The 21,850-nt window shown below is 36.3% G+C and overlaps 1 protein-coding gene across 1 annotated transcript in view; it reads right to left on the reverse strand.

Annotated features, from left to right (window-relative positions):
* Nucleotides 1-1,517: 1,517 nt before the first annotated feature.
* The window catches only part of RAB18 (RAB18, member RAS oncogene family), a 37,463-nt gene continuing 17,130 nt past the window's right edge, over nucleotides 1,518-21,850 (reverse strand). Inside the window, exons 3-7 of the mRNA XM_019465267.2 lie at nucleotides 13,752-13,813; nucleotides 9,153-9,225; nucleotides 7,821-7,939; nucleotides 7,682-7,748; nucleotides 1,518-3,492 (exon numbers count right to left, since the gene is read on the reverse strand). Coding sequence (XP_019320812.1) covers nucleotides 3,317-3,492; nucleotides 7,682-7,748; nucleotides 7,821-7,939; nucleotides 9,153-9,225; nucleotides 13,752-13,813 — 497 coding nt within the window. The 3' untranslated portion in view covers nucleotides 1,518-3,316. The remainder of the gene's footprint in view (nucleotides 3,493-7,681; nucleotides 7,749-7,820; nucleotides 7,940-9,152; nucleotides 9,226-13,751; nucleotides 13,814-21,850) is intronic.

Here is a 21,850-nt window from a genome sequence, read left to right on the forward strand (position 1 = left end):
ATCCTCTCTATCCCCCGCCCCCCTTTGTCCCTCCCCCACTCATGCTCCCTCACTCTCTCATTCAAAATAAATAAAAAACATTAAAAAACATCTTTAAGGATATCATGGATATGAGGTAGGTCTGTGCCATCTCACAGATAGAAAAAGTAATGATATAAGGATTCTTTTATGAGCTACGGGGCCAGTCCCACACTTGTGCAGAATCACATATACTTCTTGAGTATGAAAAGTACAATGAATCAAAATCAAGTTCAATGCCACTGCATTCAACTAGAAAGTTAACACCAAGTGTGAATCTGCAGATATGGCAACTAAGTACTCGAAATGAAAACACCCCCCGCCGCCCCAGATTTCAATTTTGAGCAAAAGACTGTTCCCAGATTTAATTTCATTTCTCAGGGCCAATTAAAAAGTTAAGGTCCCACATGTCCCCTGCCTTTGTATCTTTCCTAAACCAGGGATTTTCATTCAATCCTGAGAAGGCCAAAGAACTAAAAGACTACCCACTCTCCTACCTTAACTTTTAGGTCAAATGACTTACCTGGTTAGTTTATACCAATGGAATTTACTTAATAGAAGTAGTTCAGATTTTCTAAAGTAAATAACAAAAGAATGATTTTTAAAAAATAGGGGAACTCCTTTTACCATGTTGTGTTAAAACAAAAAGCTAGTAAACAGCCACACAAAAGGAACAGTGGTTAGGAGTATAGACATATAAAAAACGCCTTCACTGGAATCCAGCTCCATCACTGATTAAGCTATGTGATCTTTGGGGAGTTACCTAACATATCTAGGTTTCACTATCCTCATTTTTAAAATGGGCATAACAGGTGTACCAACCAATCTCTTAAGGTTGCTGTGAGGCTTAAGGAATTAATCCAGCACTAAGAACAGCACTTTGCACCAAGGAAGCTTTCAGTAAATGTTAACTATTACTCTAAACATAAATTAAATATTTATTTATTTGCTTAGATCTGTGTCAGCACTCCTAGAATCCCAAACACTGTATTCCAACTGTTCTAATTTGCACCATCTGCAAAAGGTACTTCTAAACTACTTCCAATGATGTGAAAATGAAGAACTGACAAAATCCTCAGCTATTTAAGTGGCCAATTTTAGATGCTATAACTACTTCACTTAGAAAATCTCCACCACTGGGGCGCCTAGGTGGCTCAGTCAGTTAAGCATTTGACTCTCGGTTTCAGCTCATGATCTCACAGCTCCTGAGATCAAGCCCTGCATCCGACTCTGCACTGACAGCACAGAGGCTGCTTAGGATTCTTTTTTTCTCCCTCTCCCTCTCTCTCTCTATGCCCCTCCCCACTCGCTCACTCTCAAAATAAATAAAACACTGGAAAAAAAGAAAAAGAAAGCCTCCACTATGAAACAATAAGCTTGCAACAAAATAGTAAAGTGAAAGCCATATGACAGAATAGAATCTGAGTCAGACTACATTCAGATGTTCCTCAGCCAATGAAAGTAACAGAGAGATGTAGAATACTTCCTTCGCAAATGCATCTAGGGAAAGCAGGCTATATTTATTTCAAAAACTACAAAAGGTTACAATATAATTCTATCAAACAAAATTAGTGTTTAAAAGTAAGTGACTCATATGTATCCAAATTTTGACCAAATCAACAGGACAATCCAATACACAAAAAGATTATTATATAGCTCAAAGAGCAAAAAGCACAAAGAAATAAATGTCTTGTCAATACAAACACTACATAAATACACAAATCTACAGCTGTAATGTGACACAAACAAATCATAAGTATGTGTTAGCTACCTTTCTCCAACAGTAAAGGAGTAAATATTTTATATTTAGTAAATACATATATAACGTATAAAACCTTTAATCACATGTAATGTAGTCTAAGAAGTGTGAACCAAGTAGAATGTAAGATTCTCTTATGTGAAGATGTACATTTTAGAACCCAACTTGAAGTAAATCCACTATCACGAGTATTGCAAAAGTGACCCCCAAAAAGTATCACCTGCAACTCTATACAATTAGTATTTGTACCCAGAAATTAGTATCAGAAATCTTACTGAGGGGGTATCATGGTAACCTGCCTGAAAGGACAAATAACTTATTCAGGGGCATAAAACAGCAGATATCAATGTAAGTTAAATAACATACGAGTGAAAAAAAATATGCAATGTATAATAGCAAGAGGTTAGAAAACTGTATACTGTGGAAAAGATTTATTAGTCTGGACAAGTTGGTTTTGATAAACTATTGGCTACTTGTTACAGTAAATTACCAAGATTTTCATTGCAACAGTATTTTCCCACACACATCAAAATCTGGAAGCAATATGTCTTTCTCAAATGGTCATTTAGTGTTCTTTTTTTCCCAACCCTCAACACACAGAAATACGTTTTTGAATCAACTAGCCATTTAGGGGAGTCGTAAGATACAGATGTTCATAAACATTACACGAGCTACAATTGAGGTACCTGGACAAACACCATCAACGTTTATGGAAAAAGGTGTTGGTTTTAAAAGTGGTTAAGTACTACATGAGTTACATAAACACACTATCCTCATCCTTCTGAAACCAAAATGGGGGAAAACCTTATTGCCATTTTGCCAAACACCACATAACTAAAAATGATGCACAAAGAGTCAGAATCCAATGTACATATCACAGAATTAAAACTCCAGTTAAGCAACTGAGCTACTCATTGAAGAAAATGTAAAAGTAAGACCAAACATATCAATGCTATTTCAGAAGCATCATCAGAACAAACAGAGATTTAATTATAAATTGGCCTGGATTGCATCCTCTAAAGAGAATTTTGCTTAGTACTAAAAGAGAATCTGTCTGCAAACATCCTACAAAAGCTGTGGAATCATGCTCTTTGTTATTCCTGAAAGGAAATTTGCCAGGTTTGATGATACCTGAATGTCTCCTAGTAGTTCTAGGAGTTCTACATACCAATTAATTCAGTAATTGACAGAGGAGTATTTATGCAAAGAGGAGACCAAAAGTAGACCTTGTATCAACATATACTAAATAGGTGGATTTTTTTTATCACATGATAAATGTAAATCATAAAATCAAATGTACTTATAAAAGTACACCTATTTTATGTTACATAAAAAACTGTAGACTGCAAACTGTGCATGCTTACCATAACATTTTACCTGGGAAAGCCGATGAGTGGGATTTCTTGCAAATATTTACTGCCATGATACAAAACAAATATGTGCAAACTGCAAGGTCCCTAAAATAGCAGTTAAAGAGTTTATATACAGAAAGATGTCACTATCTGATCAAATATGCAAGAGATGGGAGTTTCCCAGAGTTTATAACATAGAACAGTAACCACCACAGGCTCCGCCTCCAGGGCCTTCTTCCCTGTGTATCAGTTTGACTCCTTTATTCTGGTTCTCACTTTCCCACAGTCCAGGCGTCTGAATGATCTTTTCAACAAGTTCCTCAAAGGCACACTGTACACCATCACAGGTTTTTGCACTTGCCTCTGAAATCCGAGAAAAAAATGTCATAGTATATTCTTTTCTGGTCATATTCCTATGTTTTTCTGGGAAATTATTATGGCATAATATCAGCCGACAATATATAAAAAGACAAGTCATGAGCAATTTCTCCCCACGGGTTTAATATTCATGAATTTACCAACTCTCAAAGTTGAGCTATTTAAATTCTATCCATAACAACAGTAGTATATAAGGCCAAAATTTTGTGACAGAATTGTACATTGTAAAACCCTACTCATATATGATGCCAAAGTTCCTCCTTAATTTTTCAGTTAGCTCTTAAAATCAGCCCCAAAGCAGAGATTATTCCCATTTCAGAATAAGGAAACTTAGTCTCCAAGTTTAACCATCTGGTTGTTCTGTGCCTGCAACCAAGCAGCTATTGGCGGTTGAATAAATGACATACAACCATGGACGCCAGTCTCCTTTGACATTTATGCCCATGAAACTCATGTGCACAGTTAGCCCTGCTCCCTTAGCCTACCTTTCCCTAGTAATTACCTTTTTTTTTTACTGTCTGAGAGGACTCTCTTATTCCTTCATCATAAAACTCTTCTATTTCAGCTCATCACATAACTTTATGTTGAGAAAAATAAAAACAACGTGACAGGAGCTACTGATCATCCCACTAAGGGACGAACGAGCCTGCTTGCATTTGCAGCCTTGGGCTCTACCTTCAGTCTTGTTACACTGGATGAAATGCTGTGCTGCCATCTAGGAGCAACCCCCTTTCTAGCTCTAGATGGGATGGGATCCCATCCTTTCTCATTCAATGAAAAATCATGTACCCCCACTACTGGATCACATCAGTCAGCTTAAAAGCCTACCAAAATTACTGTCCATCTTACTACCGACCAAGCAACCAGCCACCCTGCCCTGCAGCCCACAAAGCCTTCCGGTAGCCACCCAGTTTCTCTACTCTATTTCAAAGCAAAATCGTCATCCGGAGTTACCTACATAAGCTGTTACCACTTTCTTACCTCACAATTTTTTTCAAACTACAGTCAACCCTTGAACAACACAAGTTTGAGCTGTGCAGCTCCACCTGTACATGGATTTTGTTTTATAAATACAGTATAGTAAAGGTGTTTTCCCTTATGATTTTCTTAGCAACATTTTCTTTTCTCTAGCTTACTTTATTTTAAGAACATAGTGTGTAATACACATAACAAACTACATGTTAACTGACTGTCGATCAGGAAGGCTTCATTCAGGTCAACAGCAGGCTATTAGCAGTTCACTTCAGGGGGAGTCAAAAGTTATATGCAGAGTTTCAACGGTGTGGGAGGGTCGGCATCCCTAACCCCACAATGTTCAAGGGTCAACTGTACTCTATGTAGGCTTTTGTTCTCACCACTCCATTGAAACTTTTAAAAAATACCAACACTCTATCTTATCAGATCGAATACCTTATCTTATTTGACATCTTGCTGCAGTTGATACACCTGATCACTTTCTTCCTGTACTAAATACTTTGTCTGCTTTTGACTTTCAGGATGCTGAACACTCCTCCTCTCAAGGTTACATCATTCACAACCTGTTTGCTGACACTTCCTCTTTCTGCTGACCTCTAACTGCTGGGAGTACCCCAGGCTTCAATTTTCAGCCGTTTTCTATCCAGTTCTTCCTGTGATCACTACAATCTCATGACTTTATTATTTTTTAAGTTTTTAAGTTTATTCATTTATTTTGAGAGAGAGAGGGAGAGAGCGCACAAGCAGGGGAGGGGCAGAGAGAAAGGGAGAGAGAATTCCCAAGCAGGCGGAGCCCAACGCAGGGCTCAAACTCACGAACTGTGAGATCATAACCTGAGCTGAATTCAAGAGTCGGATGCTTGGGGTGCCTGGGTGGCTCAGTCAGTTAAGCATCTGACTTAGGCTCAGGTCATGATCTCGCGGTTTGTGAGTTCGAGCCCCGCGTAGGGCTCTGCGCTGACAGCTCGGAGCCTGGAGCCTGCTTCGGATTCTGTGTCTCCTCTCTCTGCCCCTCCCCCACTTGTGCTCTGTCTCTATCAAAAATAAATAAATGTTTAAAAAATATATAAATAAATAAATAAGTATAAATAAACAAAAGAGTCGGATGCTCAACCAACTCAGCCACCCAGGCACTCCAGTTCCATGACTTTAAACACCAGCTAAATGCCAATGACCAGCATGTCTACTAGTTATCTGAAAAACAAGTCATTCTTACAGGTCATTTCTTGATTCCCTACTCACTTTCCCAAACCTATTCTTTTTTTTTAAATTTTTTTCAACGTTTTTTATTTATTTTTGGGACAGAGAGAGACAGAGCATGAACGGGGGAGGGGCAGAGAGAGAGGGAGACACAGAATCGGAAACAGGCTCCAGGCTCCGAGCCATCAGCCCAGAGCCTGACGCGGGGCTCGAACTCACGGACCGTGAGATCGTGACCTGGCTGAAGTCGGACGCTTAACCGACTGCGCCACCCAGGCGCCCCCCCCCAAACCTATTCTTATCTCAGTCTTTCACACATGGTTAACGGCAGCACAATCCACCTATCTGCTCATGCCAAAGACTCGACGTTATCCTTCATGGCTCTCTTTCCTTACCCTCCAGACCCAATCTATCTACACAGCCTACCACCTTTACCATCAAAATATCCCCTGGATCTGCCAACTTTCCACGACCCACAACCGCTCCCATATTCAAAGTCAACAGCATTATTCATCTGGGCCATTGTAAGAGAATGATGAGCCTCTTGCTTCTCCTCCTCATGGAACATTTTCTATACAAACAAGCCTTTTTAAAGAATATCAGATCACAGCACTACTCCCCTGCTTTTCACACTTGGAATAAAATCCACTTCCACACCATATCCTATGATGCCCAAATGACCTCTATCTCATCTCCCTTCACCACCATCCTTTCCCCCAACATATACCATTCCTTCAGCCCACAAGCTTTCTTCCTGCCCCTTACACACCTAAACTGGTTCCTACCTCAGGAAATATGTGCTATTGTCTCAGCCTGAGATGTTCTCCCTCTAGGTCTTCATATGATGGATTCTTGCTCAAATGGGACGATCTCAAAGTTTAACTTTCCCTAATTTCCTCCTACCCCCATCATACTTCCTCCCCTTAGAATGTTTTATTTCCATCATAGTGCTGCTTACTTATTTAAGTCTATTTCCTCTACTAGAATGTAAGCTTCATGAGGGCAGGGAGTTTGTCCATTTTGGTCGTTATATATGCGTTCAATAAATGTTTATTGAACTAATATATCAAAATGAAGGACACCCAGCAAGTAAGCAGAAGAGGTAGTATTCAATTCCTTTCTAAATTTCCCCATTACCTTCCATTTATACCACCCTGCTTCTATCTATATACGATGTTCTTCATTTCCATTTCCTAATTCCTAAAAGGTTCTAACACAGTGGAATATCTACATCAGTAATTCTTAAAGCTGCCTTCACACAGAATCAACTAGGGTGTCTATAAACATCTTCCAGGCCCAGTTTCAGACATGTGACAAGGCCCAGGAAACCTAAAATGTTAAAACCTCCACAGTGATATAGCCAGTCCACTTTTCCAGACAGGCGGTCAACAAACTTTTTGTTGTAAATATTTTAGGCTTTGAATGCATTATGGTTTCTGTTGTAACTATTAAACTCTGCCTTGAAGCATGAACGCAGCGAAAGACAGCATGTAGATAACTGGGTAGGTATGGCTGTGTTCCAATACAAATGGTGGGGCCAGAGTTGGCCCATGCTATAGTTTGTCAGCCCCCATTCTACCAAGCTTCTCAAATATTAATGTGCATACAAATCACATGAAGATCTTGTTAAAATGCAGTCTCTGATACAGAAAAGCTGGGCTGGACTTGAAATGAAGCATTTCTAACAAATTTCCAGGTGGTGCCACTGCCACCAACACAAGCACCAGCAAGGTACAACCACGGCACTGGGCACCTGGCTTTACCGAATGCCATTATACCCAGAGACAACTGACCTGTGTCCTACATGACTTTACATAATGTGATCCTATCTTTTATACAGAAGGAAAAAAGAAACTGGCTCTGTAGTTACGATTTTATAGCACAAGAAAATGCTGAACTAAGTACATACATTTTACAGTCATAAAGAGAAAAAATGTAGCAGAAACTTCATTTTAAAATTCCTCATTAATAATGAAAGGATAAATGTTCATACACCTACCTATAAATAACATGGAATGCTTTCGGGCAAATTTTAGGCCTTCATTTCTATCGACTTCACGATTTTCCTAAAATATAAATGCAAAGATTAAGACAAACTACTAAAATATAGTCAAAATGCCAACTGTCTGACTTCTTACCTTATCAATTTTATTTCCAACTAGCATGTTTACTATGTCATTTCTCGTGCAGTAAGTTTCCAATTCATTCAACCAATTATCCAATTTAACAAAGGTGTCTCTTCTTGTGACATCATAAACTGAAATAAAAAGGCTCACTCATTAAATAAGCATTTAAAATAAGAAGCAATGACATTACATTTCTGATATGTGACTAAGAGCAATGTTATTATATAAGCAAGTCTGTTTTTAAGTCTTCAATTCTTAACCATCAGATAGTAGCAACTAACTCAGATGGAAGAAACAAGTGTATTAAACAACAATAATACATTTACATACACACACTTCGATTTTATTAACACACACTGAGAGAAATGAAATTGTATCCTGTGCTGTAACTGAAAATTAATTTCAGCAAAACAACAGCTGTTCCCATTCATAACAATAGAAGATGTTTATCCAAAAAACAAAAAGCATTTTAGATTCAAATCTGTGGCAAAATACCAAAACATTTTAGAGGACTTTAAACATCTATGACCCTGTTAATTTATTTATCACAAGGAACAGAATTTGCAATTTTGAAAAAATTTCTAAAGTTAGTAGATAGGATCCTGATTGTTTCCCTGTTATCACTTTCATTTTACATCACACTGCATTACAATATATAAAGAGCTTATTAATTTAAAGTATCTTCTAAACTTAAAGATGCTGAACCAAAATAAGAGTTGCTGTTAAATTAACCAAATAAAATAAAATAAAATAAAATAAAATAAAATAAAATAAAATAAAACAAAATAAAACAAAATAAAACCAAAACCTCACAAGCTATGTTCTCCCTAAAAGTGATCAATATTTATTTTAAAAAGTTTCCCAGGATTATCAATAACAAGTACTTTTTAAGACTTTTTAAAAATTCTGTGTGATTATGAATCAACAGTGTTAAGTGATTTGTGATATTTTTTAGGACTAATAAAACAGACTCCACCAAGAAACTAGCCATCTTCTTTTATAAACTACAGCATATGTCAATACAACGCAGACTGAAGATCAGTTTCTGGTGACACTCTTAAGACAGGCCAATTACATGTGGATTAATCCTCAATTATGTCCACACCAAAATGTGCTTTAAAACCAAATAGTCTGATCTTTATTTTTTAATTGCTAGACAAAGGACTGAAAAGAAATTCTGAAAGTTTAAATATTCATTAATATTAAATGAAGCTAATATGACTTCAAGTTACATAAAGGTACCCCGAACCTGAAGAAAAATAAAAACTTGCTGACCCTCACAGACAAGGAAAATCAGAAACTGCAATAATAAAACAACAATAGTATCTTAAAGTAAAACCTTACCTAATATAACACCTTGTGCACCTCTGTAATAGCTGGGAGTTAATGTTCTGAACCTCTCTTGACCAGCAGTATCCTAAAAGTGACAATCAGTCATTATTAAATAAAACAAAATATAATAGATCTTCAATGTATTAAGAGTAGAAAGTCAAACAGCATTATTAAAAATAATATCTATGCACAAGCTCATGTAAAACTTGAAATTTAAAGATGTATTCTCTTACTGACAATTGTTACATATAATAAAACTAATAAATACTGACTCATCTTTAGAAAAAAATGCATCTAAGGAAAGAGGTTCTTTTTAAAGATTTTTATCACACATGAGGGGCATGTGTGACTCAGTCGGTTAAACATCTGACTTCAGCTCAGGTCATGATCTCATGGTCTGTGAGTTCAAGTCCCATGCCAGGCTCTGTGTCGACAGCTCAGAGCCTGGAGCCTGCTTCAGATTCTGTGTCTCCCTTTCTCTCTGCCCCTCCCCCACTCACACTGTCTCTCTCTCTCTCTCTCTCTCTCTCTCTCTCTCAAAAATAAAAACATTAAAAATTAAAAAAAAAAAAAGATTTTTATCATGCATGAAACACATTTCATTGAAAGCCATGGTTCTCTCCACTCGAGATGCACAATGAAATTTCCTGGGAAGTCAAAAATACTGATGCCTGGGTCCAATCCCCAATGGTTCCGATTTAATTGGTCTAAAGTAAGACTGAAGTTTTTAAAATCTTCCCAAGTGATTCTAACATAGAATCAATTAAAAGAGAATTACAGGAGTGTCTTATTTTAGGTAAGCAATTTTTAGGTTGGACTTTTCAAGTGTTTTCTATTTATCTTCTTTTAGGAAAATGTGTAAAACCAAACCACTTGTTATCACATGTTTCTGACACATCTCAGGGGTGATAAACAAGATGTACACTAGCTAGGAAGTTTAAGTTTCATGAGGAAGGAGACCTCGTCTGCTTAATCACCAGTTTAACCCCCATGCCTAGAGCAATTCTTGCCACAGGATTGTTGCTCAACTTTTGTTGAAAGAAAAAAAACCAAAAACTAACAAGTCTGTACTTCTGGGCCTGGTTCCTTCCGTCTTTTTTCTACCACCTTTGACTGTGGCTTCAAGGTACCTAAGATTTTTCAAAACAGCAGTTGACAAATAGCTCCCTCAGCCCACCACCTGTTTATTAAATAAAGTTTTACTGGAACACAGCCAGGCCCATTTGCTTGTGCATTGCCACATGCCTGCTTTAGGATTAGACTAAATATTTACTATCTGGCCTTTAAGAAAAAGTTTCCAGTCTGCTAATATAAAATAACCTGAAGAAAAGTGAAGACATATATTAAACATCACCTTAGCTGCCACTCCCATGGCTGTAAATTGGAGCTTAGCTATGGGGCAAGCAGAAGCTCCTTCAGATATAAAACATGTTAATAACCTCTAAGAGGTTTATAAGATTGGAGAGGAATTTTAAACCAGCAATGACAGGCACCAGCAATTACTTACTTTCTTTGCCTGGTCAAAATGCAGACTGCTTTAAGACAAGAGCAATAGCTAGAGAGTGTATGAGTAATTTTAGCCCCAGAAGAGAAACTTAAGATGAAAATAACTTTCAAAGTAAACCACTTTACATTTCCATTACTCTTCCCTTCCTCCAGATGAGCTTCCGTAAACGTACACTGTCCTCACTTCCAGATTCTTACCACTACAGAAACTGCCCCTGACCCTGCCATGTTGAAGTGAAAAAGATAACAAAATTAAACTTTCTAAACAGATAAATTTGAGATAAAAATGATCTCTCTTTACAAAAACTCCCTTTCCTCCAAAGTTTCTTACAAAACGTCTCTGATATTTAAAATCATTCAATCTGCAGACTGAGTCAACTTCTCAAAAACAATAATATAAACAAGTTAACAAATAATAAAAATAATAATAATACATAACAAAAAATTATAACACAAAGATTAAATTAAAGTGAAGTGCACTTGCTATCTAAAGCAGGTTATAATTTGGATAATCTGACATAGGCTAGGGCAAGGACCATGCAAGAAATATTTTAGTCTCAAGACTTTTTGTTATAAGAGAAAAATTCTGTTTGCATAATGAAACCGTATGCATGCTGCAATAAATTAATTTCCAGAACTAGCAGAAAGCATTTGACTATGAATTTTTCCCCCTTGGTCCTCACTGAGATCAAGTTCAATAACTGCCTTGATGAAACACAACATAAAAATCACAACTGCAATTCTAGTTAAAATAAAATCCCAGAGCAAAAAAAAAAAAAAAAAAGTTTTGATGTTAAAATACTGCACAACTTAATACACAAATATTTAAGTTAGTCCAGCTGTTTAGAGTCTTAATTTTTTTAGATTCACTTATAAAGATGTTTAAGTAGGTATGATAATTTGGGCAAAACCCCTGTGCCATAGTATGGGATCAGGAGTTATAATAACTATAAAATGTATATGTTTAAATAGTCAAAAGTTAAGATTTTTGCTTGTGTTTGTTTTCAAGACAGGAATCTGCAATAACTGTAATGACATCTCTGTAAGATAAGAAAAGCAGACCTTATTATCTGTGGTTTTCTTCTCTGATGTGAGAGGAGAGATTATTAAAGATAGAAATGGATAAAGGGTTAGGGAGGATCTGGAAAGGCAAAGTATTAGAATATGGGAGTGGCAGCGAGAGCAGGATGTAAAGAAAAATAGCATCAGAGGTGCCAAGTAGGCCATGATGTGTGTGCAGCACTTTCAGGAGCAATGAGGACAGGGCTATACTTGATTTTTCTATTTGACTGATCCTGGGAGGGCCATCCAAATGGGAGGGGAACTGATTTTATGCATATAAATAAAACCACGGAAGAATTAGAGCAAACAATGGATTCATGTATTTCTTTTAATGAGTGAGAAGGCCTTCCCAAATACGACACGACACCCAGATTCATGAAGAAAAATAACTGGTCTGACCATGTAAGTACTAACACCTTGGTCTGGCAAGAACATCTCTCCCCTCATCACCCACACCGCCCCCACACACTCATCCTAAACAAGATTTGAAGGTAAATGACAAACTGGAAAAAAATATTTGTAGCATATTTTTTCTGAACAGAAAGAAGCCAGCATTCTTTTTTTTTTAATTTTTTTTAATGTTTATTTATTTTTGACAGAGAATGACAGAGCATGAGTGGGGGAGGGGCAGAGAGAGAGGGAGACACAGAATCCAAAGCAGGCTCCAGGCTCCGAGCTGTCAGCGCAGAGCCCCTCGCGGGCCTTGAACCCATGAACGGCGAGATCATGACCGAGCCAAATCAGACGCCCAACTGACTGAGCCACCCAGGCGCCCTGAAGCCAGCATTTTTAATTAAACTGTTCAATATATTTCACTATGGCCTAGTCCAATACATGCCAAATTGTTTTCTGTTAGACATTACTATTCTGATTGATATCATAATTATATTTCAGGGAGAGGGGCAAATAGGCTACCAATCGTGTAAAGTACTGTATGTTAGAAAAAAATTAACAAGAAAACATGAGATACACACAGTTAGTTGTTATTTAGGATAAAACTTGTGTTAGAAATAATATGCCATTCAGAGAATGCCAGGAAGATGAATCAGATGATACAATGCATGAAAATTTGTTGTTTCGATCTGTAGTTGATGTCCATTTACTATTTAATCACCATGCTGAAGTACATCTCATGTGATGACTGCTGACCAGTTCTAATATTATCACATGTAATAAAAATGGTTTCTATATTTAATTAGAGTATATGTGGGAATCAGATACACAAAAGAGTATATTTTTATAAATTATATGTATAATATATTTAGTATATTAAATATGTATTAGCAATCATTTAGATAGAAATAGGTAGGTAGGTAAATACATACATAGGTAGATAGTAGGTGGATAGGAGGAGGGAAAAGACAGGCAGACAGACATAGACACTGAGCATCTTGGATGTTTTTGACAGTTAATGCTACTTTATTCGGTCAGCACTACCACGAAAAGGTCTAGTTAGGAAAGCAAGATATATCAGAATGTTTGGATTCAAGGGCAGATAAAAAGAAGCCAGTAAGTAAAGAAAGACTGGGAATCAGTATTAAAAAATAAATCCAAAGTTGGCAAGCTCAGTTTTTATAAATATTTATACTTTTAACAAACATGAAAAAATTATTTTTTCCTAAGTATCACTTCATCCCTTTCTCCCAAATAATTGCCTCAGTGTTAGCTGAGTCTATATTGTCTTCTTAAAACTTTAAAGAAACAGATTCAATAACAATAATTCTCTCTGGCAGACAAGATGATTTTTCTATACTTTATTCTGCTTTTAAATGTTAAGGGATTATATACTTTAAAAATTTAAGTAAAACAAGTATCTATCTCATATCCAATTATAAGCCATACTATTTATTGTTTATCCCTTAATCAATATCAAATTTCCCAAAAGATATTTAATATCAATTGTTCATTTACCTCTAGAACTCTACACACATCAATTTCTGCTTCTTTAAAAAGTAGAATTTGAATACTTATATTAAATACATTTTTAAAACTCTTACCCAAAAAAAAAAAAATTTAAAAAAAATAAATAAATAAAACTCTTACCCAAATTGCAAGTTTGGCCTTATTTCCATCCACTGAAATTGTTTTCACCTTAAAGTCAACACCTTGAAAAAAATGAAAATACTAGTAAGAATCTCAGTAAAATAATACTTTTAAAATCAACTACCAAGAAAACCAGAAAGCTGAAAATTCTAATTCTTAGAGTTATGGATGTGAAAATTTTAAAAAAAGTATCACTCAAGTTCAGCAGCTTAGGATTTAATCAGGATAAATGAAAACCAAATGCTAAATGCTTGCAGAATTCAAACACTCACCTATTTGTACTTGCTTGAAAAAAATTAAAAGTTTAATGAAAAAATAAAATTCAATGCAGTATGGTGATTAACAATGCACATTAAAAGCCAAGTCCTGGAATCCACGGTACTAATGTAGAGAAGACTACTGGGCTGATTCTGGATCAGGGCAATTTTCTAAGGGGCTCCAAAAGCATCTACACTGCATTATCAAGAGCCAATCCCCTAACTCAGATTCTGACTGTAGGCATCTTGGTAAAAATATAATAAAAAGTCCCCTATTCCTTGTCTTATGAATTCTTTGTTTTGTTTTTATCCAAAAAACCAGTATTCGTTCTATATGACTTTATCGATGATCACTTGCTACTGCATAACTGCAAAAGGAGAGTTTACACACAAAAACATCTGGGCCCAATCTGCTAAGAAACTTCCTAAGTCAAAGAGGAGTACTCAAAAGTGCTATGAAAATCTTCTCTAAGTACTAACTTATGTAAAGAGAAGAGCTCCATAAAAAGACACATAAGGTTTTACCACAGCAGCCGCCCCCCCAAACCCTCCCCCTTTCCAGGAAAAGGAGTTGACACACGCCATCTGGCTTAAATGAACAGTAACTGCCCACATGTCTTTAAAGAGTATCAAAATTAACGTGCAGTCTACCCCACTGGCCAGAGGGAAAGCATTAGCTCAAGAAGCTTGGAAAGAAATTTTCAAAAGATCGTATTAGCTTGTCACAATTAATTCAGAACAGCACAACTAAGATGAACAGCACCCTCACTCATATACTACTTCCTAGAATACCTGTCACCAATATGGAGACATATTAGTAATTCCTGGATGATTTCTGGTGATCCACTACAAACACAAATTAGATAATAAAAATACACTCCAAAATATGCATTACACCAGCTCTTTCTGTATACCAAAGATTAAAAAAAAAAAAAAGAAGTTTGGTGTTTTGGGCTCGGGTGATAAAGTTGCTGATAAAGCCAAACCTAGAATCATGGGCAATTAAAGGACAGTGACAATTACAGCCCAAGGAAAAACCGAAGTGTGAAGTTTCTTTGCAGTTAAACAAACAAAAAATCTCATATTAAAAAATCTTGTATTCACCGTGTTTCTAGATAAAGAAGTATGCCATTTATGAAAAAATATATAAAATTATTTCCATTTTATTCATATTGCTTTAAAAACAAAACCTGAGAAAACTCAAATGAGGGAAATGGCTCTGACTTGGTGCAGGTACTAAAATAAATTAAGGCCACTGGTAGACATTACAGAGAGACAACCTGTCATATATATTCTACAGCTAAATTCTCACAGTTTTTCAGAGAATAAAGAACGTTTTTCTCCCCTAATTACTCCAGACAACATGTCCAAGGGCAGACTGGCCTTTTTGCTAGCTACTGGCTAATTAATCTACCCAAGAAAAGAAACTCGCTGTTGCAGAATGTTTGTTTACTTTCCCTTTCCCAATCTCCTCTTTCTCTTTTACAGTTTCCTGTTTTTCATGTTAACTGACAATCTAATGACAGTCTCTATCATATGTATAATTTATGTGTTAATAACAGTCTCAAAGTTACTTTTCTGAGATATTAAATGTGAAAGTCACAGATAACATCCTTAGGAAACAATGCCTACACAGGTAGCCTGAAAGGGTACCTCATCTGGACCCAGACCCTTCAAGTCCCCATTTCATCCTTCCTTGGTTCCTCTGCGGAATCTCATACTCAGATACTGAGCTCTTTAGCTTTCATATGCTCAAACTGCTTGCTTCTTCACCAAGTCTGGTGGTTCTGTTTTACAAGTGGCTCTTCATTTGCTTTTACTGGTGGCCATAGTGAGAATCTTTTTAATAAATTTGATTTTGCCAGCTTCTTACTAGATTTGATTAAACTATCTTTTCAACTTCCTCATGTGGATGACAAAAAGCTGATACCAAAAGCAGAATGTCTAGGCAAAAAACACTCTTGTGTTTCTCCTCTACTCTATTACAACAATGAACATGTCTGTGACCAGATATTGTGAGGGTTTTTCCTACAAGTAATTCTCTGACTCTGCAGGGACATCAATGTCCTACAATTCAATTCAGTCTGATAGCATCAGATCCCACAGGGTAAGGGCTAACTGTAAGTCCTTATAAGTCTTTTAAGTCCTATAAGCCTGCTGCTTCCATTTCAGATGCCATCCCAAATCCAGGTTGTTACCTGTGCTTCCAACTATCTGGCTATAAATCAAAGGTTCCCACAATCCCATAATCCCCTCCCTTGATTGGATTAATCTGTGGCTCACAGAACTCAGGAAAACAGTTTAGTTACTAGACTGTCGTTTTATTATAAAAGGATATAACCCACATGGAAGAGATGGAGAGATGAGTAAGGCAAAATAAGGGGGAGTAGCACAAAGCTCCCATGCCCTCTCTAAGTGTGCCATCTTCCCAGAACTCCCATGTGTTTGCCAAAACAAAATTCTCATTAGCATTTTTAGGAAGGCTTTATTATTTAGGCATGATTGATTAAATCAGTATTGCTCTTCAGTGACAATAAAATCTCCAGTCCCCTCTCCCCTCCCCTCAGGTAGGGAAGAACACAGTAGGACTGAAAATCCCAACTCCCTCTCCAGGCAACCAGCCTCCACACTTAAAGGCTTTCCAGAAGTCACAGTATTAACATAAACTCAGCTGTGCTTGCAAGGGGCTTCTTAAAGAAAAACCAAAGACTGCTCCAATTAGTTAAGAAAATCAAAGAGTTATGGGGCGCCTGGGTGGCTCAGTCGGTTAAGCGGCCAACTTCGGCTCAGGTCATGATCTCACGGTCCATGAGTTCGAGCCCCACGTCGGGCTCTGTGCTGACAGCTCAGAGCCTGGAGCCTGTTTCAGATTCTGTGTCTCCCTCTCTCTGACCCTCCCCTGTTCATGCTCTGTCTCTGTCTCAAAAATAAAATAAACGTTAAAAAAATTTTTTTAAAAAAAAGAAAATCAAAGAGTTTTAAAAGCTCTGTGCCAGGAACCAAATATATATTTCTTACTATAAATCATAATATTCACAGAAGAACTACCATTTTGGCTTTTTTCTTGTTGTTCATTTGGGCTTGCATTTTTAATTAAATACTTAATTCAGTTTTTTTTAAGGTAATCTTTTTTTTTAGGCACACCTCTGTATCAATGGAATCGCCTGCCTTGTCAAAAGGAGAAAAAGCAATCAACAGAAACTGACTCAGAAGCAACAAAGTTGTTAGAATTAGCAAACAGGAAACTAAAAACTATTTTAACTGTATAGCACATGTTGAAAAAGTTAAGTAGACATGAGAGATTAAAAAGACCCACCAAATCGGGGCGTCTGGGTAGCTCAGTCAGTTAAGCTGTTCTCACGGTTTTTGAGTTGGAGCCCTGTATCAGGCTCTCTGCTGTCAGCACAGAGCCCACTTCAGATCCTCTGTCCCCCTCTCTCTGTGCCCCTCCCCTGGCCATACAATCTCTCTCTCCTTTTCTCAAAATTAAACATTAGAAAAATAAACAAAAAGTCTCAAATCAAACATCTAGAGATGAAATGACAATGTCTGAGATGTAAAATACATGGGACAGATTAACAAAAATTCAACACTGTAGAAGAAAACATAAGTGAATATGAAGACACAGCAACAGAAACTATCCAAAAGGATACACAGGGAGAAGACAATTCAAAGAAAATGAGAAGGCATCAGTGATCCGTGAGATAATTTCAATAAGCAGGCAACTAAGTGGACAAGTAAGAAAGTAGAAAGTCAAAAGACAGATCTGAAAAAATAATGGTCCTATATATTTCACAATTAATAAAAAGTATAAACCCACAGATCAAAAAAGCTCAATGAACCCCAAGCACAGAAACATGAAGAAAACTATACTAAGGGACATCATAACAAACTGCTCAAAGGGAAATAGGAAGCATTTCAAATGAACATTTTGAGTGAAAAGAAAAACATACATCAAAATTTTGTGGGATGTCATTAAAGCAACACTTACAGGAAAACTTATTAGCACTAAATCACTATATGAGAAAAGAAATTATTTTACATGAGTGACCTCAGCTTCCAAATTAAGGCAATTTAAAAAGCAAATAAAATAGAAAATAAACAGAAGAGTGGAAATAGTAAAGTTCAAATCAGAAACTGATAAAATCAAACCTGCAAAACAATTTTTTCTTAAAAAAATCAATGAAACAAGGGGCACCTGGGTGGCTCAGTAGGTTAAGCATCCAACTTTGGCTCAAGTCATGAACTCACAGTTTGTCAGTTCAAGCTCCTTGTGGGGCTCTGTGCTGACACCTGGGAGCCTGGAGCCTGCTTCAGATTCTGTGTCTCCCTCTCTCTCTGCCCCTCCCCTGCTCACAATCAATCAATATCTCTCTCTCTCTCTCTCTCTCTCTCTCTCAAAAATAAAGATTAAAAAAACATTTATTTTTAAATCAATGAAACCAAAACTGGTTTTATAAGGAAAAATCAATAAATATAAATTCTAGGCCAAAGTAATCAGGAGAAACAAATACAAAAATTACCATTAAAAAGAATGATATCACATGACTATAGATTGTACAGAGGTTAATAGGATACTGAGGGAATGTTATAAACAAGTTCATGCCAATAAACCTGACAATTCAGATGAGATGTCAATTTCCTTGAAAGATTAAAACTACCAGAACTGACTCAAAAAGAAATAGATAATAACAAAATACCTAAAAATATCACTACAAAAAATTAACTAAACCCAAAAGAAGACAGTGCTGGAGGAAATAAAGGACAAAAACTCTATATAAAGACACACAGAGAACAAATAGCAAAATGTCAGTAGTAAATCCTTCCTTATCGGTAATTATGTTAAAGGAAGAGATTATCAAAATTTATATATATAAATATTATCTAAATACACAAATAAATATATTTAAAAGATCCAACTATATGCTGTCTACAAGAAACTCACTTTCAAGCTAGAGACACATTTAAGGTGAAAGTAAAAGGACAGAAAATGATATTCCATGCAAACAGTAACCAAGAAAGAATAGGAGTAGCTTTAATAATATTAGACAAAATAGAATTTAAGTCAAAAACTATTACAAAAGACAAAGGACAAAATATATTGATAAAAAGGTCAACTCATCAAGAAGATGTAACAATTATAAACATATGCACCAAAGAAAAGATCCCAATATATATAAAGCAAACATTCACATAATTGAAGGAAGAAATACAGCATTAGTTGGAGGGTTTTTTTTTTATTTTTTTTTTTATTACTATTTTAATGTGATTTATTTTGGAAAGAGAGACAGAGCATGAGTGGGGCAAGGTCAGAGAGAGGGGGAGACAAAGAAGCTGAAGCAGGCTCCAGGCTCGGAGCTGTCAGCACAAAGCCCGACACAGGACTCGAACCCACAAACTGCCAAGATCATGACCTGAGCTAACATCGGATGCTTAACTGACTGAGCCACTCAGGCACCCCTACTTGGAGATTTTAATACACCACTTTCAATAATGGATACAACAATCAGATAGATGACCAATCAGAAATAGAGCATTTGAATGACAATACAAACCAGTAAGAACCAATAGAACATTCTACTCAACAACATGAGAAGAAACAGTTTTGGGGGCACCTGGTTCAGTCGGTTATGAGTCTGATTCTTGATTTCAACTCAGGTCATGATCTCACGGTTTGTCAGATCAAACCCCACATCGGGCCCTCTGCAGAGCCTGCTCCAGGATTCTCTGTCTCCTCTCTCTGTCCCTCCCCTATTCTCATCTCTCTCTCTGTCTCAAAATAAATAAACATAAAAAAATAAAAAATAAAAGAATAAATAGCTTTCTCAAGTGCACATGAAACCCTGTCCAGGACAGACTATATGTTGTCTACAAGTATTATTAATACATTGTAAAGACTAAAATCATATGAAGTATTCTCATCACAATGGAATAAAACTAGAAATTAGTAACAGAAAACTAGAAAGTTCACACACATGTGCAAATTAAATAACACCCTTTAAACAACAACAAAAAGGTTAAAGAAGAAATCAAAAGGGAAATTAGAGCATACTTTCATACAAATGAAAACACAATATACCAAAACTTATGACATGTAGCAAAAGCAGTGCTAAGAGGGAAATTTATAGCTATAATACATACATTATAAGAAAATAATTATCTCAAATCAATAACCTAATTTTATACTTTGAAGAACTAGAAAAGAAGAGCAAACTACAGAAAGAAGGAACTAATGAAGATCAGAACCAAGATAAAGGATATGGGGAATTGATACACAATAGACACAATCAATGACCAAGGGTTGGTTTTTTTAAAAGATCAACAAAACGGACAAGCTTTTAACTAGACAAAGAAAAAACAAAAGATTCCAATTACAAAACTCAGATATGAAAGTGGAGACATTACTAATTTTACAGGAAAAAAAAGGCTATTAAGAGAATACTATGGACAATTATATACAACCTAGGTGAAATGAACAAATTCCTGAAAACACACAATTGACAAAACTGACTTTAAAGAAAATCTGAAGAGACCCATAACTAATAGAGATAGAATTAGTAATCAAAAACCTCCCAACAAAAAAAAAAAAAAGGCCAGGACCAGATGGCTTCACTGATAAATTCCACCAAATATTTAAAGAGTTAACACCAATCCTCCTCACTTTTCCAAAAACTGAAAAGAACCCTTCCAAACTCATTCTATAAGGCTAGCATTATTCTGATACCAAAGTCAGAGAAAGATGCCACAAGTGAAGAAAACTACAGACCAGTATCCCAGAGGAATATTGATGCAAAAATCCTCAACACAATACTAGCAAACTTAATTCAGCAGCCTATTCAAAGCATTACACACCATGATAAAGTGAGTTTATTTCTATAATACAAGATTGGTAGAATATAAGCAAATCAAATTAGTATATCCCATTATAGAATGAAGGGGGGAAAAACACATGATTATCTCAATTCATGACGAAAATGGATTTTTACAAAACTCAACATCCTTTTATGATAAAAACACTCAACAAACTAGAAACAGAAAAAAATTTCCCTAACATGCTAGAGGCTATATAAACTCATAGCTGGGGTGCCTGGGTGGCTCAATCAATTAAGTGTCTAACTTCAGCTCAGGTCATGATCTTGAGGTTTGTGTGTGAGCCCCTCATCGGGCTCTGTGCTGATTGTGCAGAGTATGCTTGAGATATATTCATATTCTCTCTCTTTCTTTCCGCCCCCTCCTCCCTCCCGCCCTACTTGTGCACTCTCTCTTTCTCCAAATAAAGTTAAAAAACAAAAAAACAAAAAACCTCACAGCTAACATTATACTCACTGGTGAAGGACTGACAGCTTTACCCCTCAGATCAGAACACCGTCTACCCCCACCACTTCTATTATACACAGTTTTGGAAATCCTGATCAGAGCAAATAGGCAAGGAAAGAATATAAAAGGCACCCATATTGGAAGAAGTAAAATTATTTCTGTTCACAAATGATATGTTCTTGTATGTAGAAAATCCTAATCCTATACACACACACACACACACACACACACACACCAAACAAAAAAAATCTGTTAGAATAAATGAATTCAGCAAAGTTGCAGGATACTAGATCAACATGCAAAAATTAGTGGCATTTCTATACACTAGCAATGAAGAATCTAAAAAGAAAATTTTTAAAAACCATTCCATTTACAATAGCACCAAAAAGAAAATACTTAGGAATAAATTTAACCCAAGAGTTTTAAGACTCACACACTGAAAACTAAAAAACACTACTGGAAGAAATTAAAGAAACGAGTAAGTAGTCGAATGTAAAATGGTACAGTCACTGTGAAAAACAGTTT

The sequence above is a fragment of the Panthera pardus genome, unplaced genomic scaffold (assembly GCF_024362965.1).
Source record: "Panthera pardus isolate Hobbes unplaced genomic scaffold, ASM2436296v1 HiC_scaffold_6, whole genome shotgun sequence".
NCBI lineage: Eukaryota > Metazoa > Chordata > Mammalia > Carnivora > Felidae > Panthera > Panthera pardus.